Source organism: Tripterygium wilfordii, chromosome 4 (genome assembly GCF_013401445.1).
Source record: "Tripterygium wilfordii isolate XIE 37 chromosome 4, ASM1340144v1, whole genome shotgun sequence".
Lineage (NCBI taxonomy): Eukaryota > Viridiplantae > Streptophyta > Magnoliopsida > Celastrales > Celastraceae > Tripterygium > Tripterygium wilfordii.
The window spans coordinates 9,615,477-9,623,467 of NC_052235.1; the positions used below are offsets into that span (position 1 = coordinate 9,615,477).

A 7,991-nucleotide genomic window follows, 5' to 3' on the forward strand; every position below is an offset into this window, starting at 1 on the left:
CAGGACGTACCCCCAAAAGCAATATTATTAAAACCGACTCGAGCATTGACCCGGGCAAGGGACCGGGTCATTGGTTCACTAATTCAATCAGTGGGTCAACGGTTTAACCCCATGTTCAATTAATAAATAAAAAAAATATGATAATTAAACTTAATGTTAAAAATTAAAAATAAATACCAAAATAATGAAATATGATCATCCAAAAAATATCTATGTAATATTGACATTTAACAATGTAATAATAATATATTCTATTGACATATTGATTATATTGATATATTTTGATAAGTGATAATTAATATATATATATATATATATATTGATATTATCATATTATATGTAAAAAAAATGAAATACATATAATGAAATCATAAAATAATCAATGTTTTGTAGTCATTTAACTATAAAAAATAACATCTCCGGTTCATGTTAAACCGACCGAGTCACCGGGTTTCTGGTCCTACCATCCGGTTTTCACCGGGTGACATGCTCAAGCGATAATATTGACATAACCGTACTGGCTTGGTGGCCGGGTCATCGATTTTCTGATCCGATTGACCTGGTCGGTCCGATTCTCACAACACTGCCCAAAAGAACGTAGGATGGGACTTATCATAGTTCGGATCCCCTTCTACAATTCTCTTTCGGGGTTCTCTCCCTAGAGCAACCTTTAATCTTTACAGTTGAGTTTGACTTGTACCTTTCTTGATTCGTAGGTTTTGCTATCGGAAAGCTCGGTGACTTGATTTCTATTCCTGAGAAATTAGCCGCCTTCAAAGAAAAGTATCATGTACCACCCCCTTTCAATATTCTGGTTCCATTTGATGATGATAGAGATCTTTCTCTCGAGTATATCAAGGTTCCAATGTTCATGCCGTCGGAGTGCAAGATTCGAGTCCCATTCAAACCTTTTTTCCTAGAGTTCTTTTCTTTTATCGATCTTCATGCATCGGAGTTGGCTCTGAATACTTATCGGATTCTTGGGGGTGTGAATATGTTGAATACTTTTCTTAGGAAGAGACTTTCAGTCACTGACCTTCTTTGCTGCTATTCAGTCGTCAAGAATAAAAGCGCTGATGGCAAGTACTACCTGACTCCAAAACTTGAATGTGCACTAATTCATTGCCTTCCAAACTTCAACAAAGACGTTGACTATATGCTCATCTCTGGGCACTGGGGCTTTTGTCGTCTTAGGCCAAAGCCCTTAGGTATGCTTATTCTTATCATATCCCCTTCTTATATTTTTGTTTACTGATTTTTCTTGTTTCAGGTAACATTCCTTCTCTATCGGATGATCTTAGCTCGGCTGTGAATGAAGTTCTTGATGACTCTTACTCGAGCTCTAGGGCTGACGGTGTATTTTGGACATCCGCTCTAGTATTGTTTGACTATACACCTTCCTATCGTGGTTTCTCATGCCTTTCTCCTAGTGTATCCATAGAAGCGGTCTAGAAGCATTTCAAGATTCCTCCTCTCAAACCCACAAGGGAAGCATTCTGTTGTATCAACTTTATCTCTCATGGTTTCGACAGTAGCGGCAGATGTGGAGTTAGAGAGCGAGGAGGATAAAGATGATGAGGACTGCCCAGATGCTTCTAGCAATCATTCTTTTTTCCTTAAGCCATGGTTTGTCTTTTTTGCTTAGTTTTTCTTCGTAATTGTGTAGTCTTATATGCTTACCACTCATTTGTTGCAGAGGTTCTTCCTACGAGTAGATCTTCTGGATCTTTGAGGACCGTGTCCATTCCCGACCTTCTTAAGCCTAAGTTTAACCCCTGGGATAGTACCTTTGGAACTTCTCAGTCGGTTGGAGGATCTTCAGCTTCCTTGGTCGAAGTCTCCTCTACAAAGGCATTGCCTTTTTCATCTGCGCCCCGCCATGGTCCTCCTTCATAGGGAGAAGCCAGAGTTTCACTCAATTCTTGCACCGATGGCTTTTCCTCTTTAGGTGGTGACACTAGGTCTGCACCCTCTTTATTCAGCGGAAGTATCTTTTGTCCCCCGTCTTTAGATGACTCCGGCAGTATGTTCAAAGGTTTGGTAAATGATCCTTTTATCTATGCAAATTGGATATTCTGCTTTCTCCATTGAGAAGCTTCACTCTACTATCTCCAATGAGGATAGATAATGTTTTAATAAACTTCCCAAGGGCGAGGATTTTGGCTTACAGATGTTTCTCGGGATATCCCTCTTACTCATTGAATATATGTGTATGTGCAAATTTAATTTATTTATACTTACCATTTCTTTGTCTCTGTCAGGGTTCTCAGATGTGCCTTCATTACATCATTGACTTGAAGTGTCAACTCCTTGAGTCAAAGATGGAGCTAGCAAACTTGAAGGCTAGGCAAGCTGATTTTAAGGAGATCGTTGAGGAGAAATCCATTCTTGAAGAGAAGCTTGTTGAAGCCAACAAAGAAATAGAGAGGACCCGAAGCAAGCTTTCCCAAACCCAAGACCAGTTGTCCAAAGGCGAGGGAGAGAAGATGAAGGCCATTGAGGCAAGCACAGTAGAGTGCTATGAAAAATATACGGAGACTCTTGCCATTGAATCCAACCAAAACTTTGGACTTGGGCGTGACTACACCCTTATGGCTCTCAATATTCCTATGGAACATGCTGCTTGGTCAGAGGATTTCTTCCAGTGGCCCTCGCTTGCTTATCCTCGTCCAAATTTAAGGGTGTTACATGAAGAGTCCGACGACCAAAACACCCGAGCCTCGGGCGAAACATCGGCTGCATATCCCAATAGTCAGTAGGGGTATGTTTTGTCAGTAGTCTTTCCCTATTTTCAATATTAGTAGTAAATTTCAGCCTCTTCGACTTTTTGAACTAGTTTCTCTTTAACTAGTAATGATTTTAGCCTCTTCGGGCTTTTGTACCAATCTTTTTAACTAGCAATGATTTTAGCCTCTTCGGCCTTTTATACTAATCTCTTTAACTAGTAATAGAATTCAGTCTCTTCGACTTTTTATACTAGTCTCTTTAACTAGCAGTAAAATTTAGCCCCTTCGGCCAAGAGTTGACCCGCTTAGTCTTTTTCCTTTGCTAATATCTTTAATTGAAACTCTATGTTCTATGAGTTGGAAGTCCCACTTCTAAGGGAATGACTGCTTCTGATCCATAAGCCAAAGCAAATGGTGATTCTCCTGTGGATTTGCGTGGAGTGGTATAGCATGGCCATAGTACTGATGGGAGCTCCTCTACCCACCTTACTTTTGAAGCCTGGAGCCTCTTCTTAATTCCTTCTAAAATGATCTTGTTGGAAGCCTCCGCTTGACCATTACACTATAGGTAAGTAGGGGTTGAGCAAAGATTTTTTATCCCATAACCCTCGCAGAATCCTTTGAAATTGGCGCCGGAGAATTGAGTACCGTTGTCACTGATCAGGGCATACAGAATTTTGAACTTGGTTATGATATTCTCCCAGACAATCTTTCTTATTTCAATATCACAGATTGAGACTAAGGGCTTTGCCTCAATCCATTTAGTAAAGTAGTCGGTAGAGGTAATCAAGAATCTTCTATTACCAATAGCTCGTGGCAGCGGCCCTGATGTCCAATCCCTATTGAGCAAAAGGCCAAGGACTTGTAAGAGGACAAAGATCTCTGACTGGTTGGTGGGGGATAGGTGCAAACTTTTGGCACTTCTCACATTTCTTCACGTACTACGTAGCATCCTTCTGCATGTATGGCCACCAAAAGCCTTGGGTGATTGCTTTGAAGGTAAGTGATCTTCCTGTTGCATGTGCTCTGTAGACACCCTCATGAATCTCGTAAAGTAAGTCCTCCACCCTACTTGGATGGACACATAGTAAGTAAGGTCTGGAGAAAGACCTTCTATAGTGTTTCTGATCAGGTGACAACCAAAAGCAGGCTGCCTTAACTGTTAACTTCCTTGCCTCCTTCTTATCCTGAGAGAGGATATTACCCCTTAGGTAAGAAACAATTATGTCCATCCAGCTTGACTCTTGTTGCTCTACGCATATCATCTCCTCGGGTGAGTCCTCTATGCTTGGCCTTTCGAGTATCTATACTTGGATAACCCTCTTTACCCCCAGTTGGTCAGCTGAAGCCAGGGTTGCAAGGGCATTTGCATGGTCATTCTGCTCCCTTAGGATCTGGATTATCATATAGTCTTGTAGTTGGCCGAGCAACTCTTTTATTTTCTTCAAGTAAGTTGTCATTGTCTCCGTCCTCGCATTATATTGCCTAGTGATTTGGTTAACTACGAGTTGAGAATCCGAGTAGATAACCAACTCCTTCGCTCCCAGCCTTAAGGCATTCAAGATTCCCTAGAACAGAGCTTCGTATTCAGCCTTATTATTTGTTGCAGGGAATCCTAAATGTATGACCATTTCTAGCACTTCTCCTTTCGGAGCCACAAGCACAATTCCTGCTTTGGACCCCCTCTGTGTCGAAGAACCATCAAGCTGCAACTCCCAAGGATGCGAAGGCGTGTCACATGCATCGTCCATGTCTAGTGTATGCTTTTATGTTGTTGTCCTTCTGTGGAGAATTTCGCCACAAAATTTGCCAGGACCTATGCTTTGATGGATGTCCTTGGGACAAATTACAAGTCATACTGTGCCAACTCGATAAACCACTTGGCATCTCTTCCCGATATATCTGCCTTTCCTAGCAAAGTCTTCAATGGGTATTCTATTATTATCGCCACAAGGAATGCTTGAAAGTAGTGGTTCAACTTTCTCAAGGCCATCACCAACGCAAAAAGAAGCTTCTCCAAGGGAGAGTACATTGTTTCAACATCTAACAAAGTTTTGTTGACTTAGTAAATTGGGTGTTGGCCATTCCTGTCCTCCCGAAGGATAGCGGCATTGACTATATGATCTTGATACCACCAAGTAAAGTTGAAGTATGTCTCTTTCCGTGGGCGTAGAGAGTAGTGTGAGCTTCTGTAAGTAACTTTTGAAATCAAGAAAGGCTTTCTCGCACTCCTCATCCCATTGGAATGCCTTGCTTGACTTGAGTGGTTGAAGAAAAGGTAAGAACCTGTCCGACACTATGCTAATGAACCTGTTTAATGACGTTGCTATGCCAGTCAACTTTTGAATCTCTTTCACCTTAGTTGGACGTTCCAAATCTTGGATCGCCTTGACTTGCCCTGGATCAACCTCAATTCCTTGTTGAGTAACTAGATGACCCAAGAATTTGCCCGTGCAAACCCTAAATGCACATTTACTTTCAGCTTTAGATTATTGCTCCTTAAGATATCGAACACATCTTGGAGATACATCAAGTGGTCCTGTTGGAGTTTGCTTTTCACCACCATATCATCTATGTATACCTCCATAGTCTTTTCGATCAAATGACCAAAAAGCTTCGTCACCATCCTCTGGAATGTGACACTTGCATTCTTTAAACCAAAAGTCATTACTTGGTAACAGAATATACCTTTGGATGTAATGAATGAGGTTTTCTCTTGATCGGACGGATGCATTGGAATTTGGTGGTACCCCCGGTAAGCATCCAGAAAGCTCATCCTTGCCAACCTCGACGTTGCATCCACCAATTGATCAATTTTTGGAAGTGGGAACAGGTCCTTTGGGCATGCCTTGTTCAAATCCGTGTAGTCGACACATACCCTCCATTTTCCATCTTTCATTCGAACGACAACAGTGTTAGATAGCCAATCTGGGTATTGCACTTCCTTTATAGCCCTTACTTCCAGTAGGTTCTCAACCTCCCTGACCACTGCCTCTGTATGTTAAACTGCTGATCTTCTTCCTTTTTGAATGACGGGTTTGGAACCTGGCTTGACATTCAGTTTATGGGTGGCTAATTCTGGGTCTACTCCTAACGTCTCATAGGGGGTCCATACAAATACCCCCATATTCCTCCTCGGCACCCCAATTAAAGACTCCTTTTCTGGTGTGGGAAGGCTAGCCTTAACCAAAAAAATCTCTCTAAACTTCTAGGTGCTACTTCCACTTTTTCAAGATCTTCCACCGACTTGGTCGTAGGTTCCTTCCTGACCTCCTCTAAAATAGGAGCCTCTTCTTCCATCAGCATAACTATCCCTACAGGGCTAGACTTTTTCCATGAAGCATTCCTTTGTCGCAGCCTGGTCTCCTGTTATCTCCACCACCTTGTCTTCATAAGGGAACTTCAGCATCTGGTGGTAAGAGGATGGTACAGCCTCCAACAAATGCAACCATATCCTCCCCAAAATTGCATTGTATGTTGAAGGTAAATCAATAACAAGAAAATCTACCTCAACCGTAACCAGACCAGCAGTCACTGGTATTCATATCCTTCCAAGTGGCCAAACTGGAGTCGCATTGAGTCCTATCAAGTGTGTTGGAATAGGAATCAAATCCGCATGCGTCTTCCCTAGCTTCTAAAAAAGGGAATCATATATGATCTCTATAGAACTACCCTGGTCCACCATTATCCTCTTTATCGTGGCTACGCCTATTTTCAGGGAGATCACGAGAGCATCATTATGTGGGAAGATCACCCCTGCTATATCTTCCTTGTTGAAGGTTACTGCGATTGCCTCCCTCGGCCTCTTTTGTCCCAACTTGGGGTTGAAGTCCATACGCATGACCTCCTATTGATGACGAACCCTTCTATACTTGGTCCGTTTCAATCCTTCATTGAGTGGAACCTTGGGCATCATCGCGTCAATAAAATTGACCACATAGTGCGTAGAAACTTGTTCCTTTGGTTGAGGATCTGTTTCCTTCTCTCCAGCAGTCTTCTCTCTATCAATGAATTCTTTGAGATGTCCTTGTCACACTAGATCTTCTAAGTGCCGCTTGAACTCTTTGCACTCCCCCGTTCTATGGCCCTTGTCCCTATGGTAGGAACACCATTTGGATTGGTTCTAAGTTGATGGATCCCCGACCATCTTGCTTGGTCGCCTAAAGAACGACTTGTCAACAATCTGAGGCAGGATTCGGTATATGGGGTCTTTAAATATTGTTTTCACCGCTTCATATGAATTAGGCTTTGGAGCCTTGGATGACTCATTCTCCCGTCCGCCTATACCTTTGTCAGCCTTTTTGTTATCCTTCCTCTGGGCTCCTTCCTGAGTGTGGGAGAACTGGCGATCCCCTTGCTTATCTTCCTCAAGCTTGACAAACTGCTTTATCCTTTCCTATAATGCATCCATATTTCTTGGTGGAGCCATAGTGAAGCTTTCCCGCAATTTATGGTCCCGTGACAGCCCCAATCGGAAGATTGCTACAACAATCTTCTCATCACAATCTTCGATATCTACATATGTATCCAAATACCTTGACTTATAGGCTGTCACGTCCTGACCCTCGAAGCGTGAGGAAAATGAGAAAATGACACAACAACACCACACACAAGAATAAATCAAGCAGAAAATCGGACAACATCTCCCCATAAATTGGAGAATGCCTCCCTACAAATGTAAAAGAAATTCAAGATAGTATATATCCAACATAATCCAAATCAAGACCCTTATAGCCCACAGACTCCTCCTTACTACTCGACACAGGAGTCCCAATAATTTAGAGTACTCTCCTGGTCATCCGACATCAATCCAGAGACATAATTTCATAATACATAAATACATATCCAAATCAAATAAAAAAAATCCTAAGTCCAAAACATAAGTCAATCATCAACCTAGGCCACCACGATCACGCCCCTTCATGTTGATCTGGAGGACCTACATCAGAGGCAAACTCACCTGAAAGGATAAGAAATGAGGGTATGACCTGATGCCCAGTAGGGATAAAAATAGAGTATAAATAAGGGCTAAAGTTTCAAGAAAGTAAATGTAGCAATATGTCAATGATAAAATATTCACCCGGACCATCTAACCAAACCTCCAAACTCACCTCCAATGATCAACCAGCAGCAGCTTATCATTCTCAAGCATTTACAAGCACCAGAATATTTGAAATACCGATAAATACTTGAGAATGTCAAATATTAGGCACAAGAGTCTCGATCACATGGAGCATCCTCTTGTCCCGATATCCGGCTCAAGAG

At 42.0% G+C, this 7,991-nt stretch overlaps 1 protein-coding gene across 1 annotated transcript; it reads right to left on the minus strand.

Annotated features, from left to right (window-relative positions):
- Nucleotides 1-6,048: 6,048 nt before the first annotated feature.
- Nucleotides 6,049-6,567, minus strand: LOC119996936. Its single transcript, XM_038843716.1, has 2 exons — nucleotides 6,399-6,567; nucleotides 6,049-6,260 (listed from the first exon to the last, which is right to left on the minus strand). Exons 1-2 carry the CDS (start codon nucleotides 6,565-6,567, stop codon nucleotides 6,049-6,051), a joined length of 381 nt encoding a protein of 126 aa, XP_038699644.1.
- Between the last annotated feature and the right edge of the window lie 1,424 nt (nucleotides 6,568-7,991).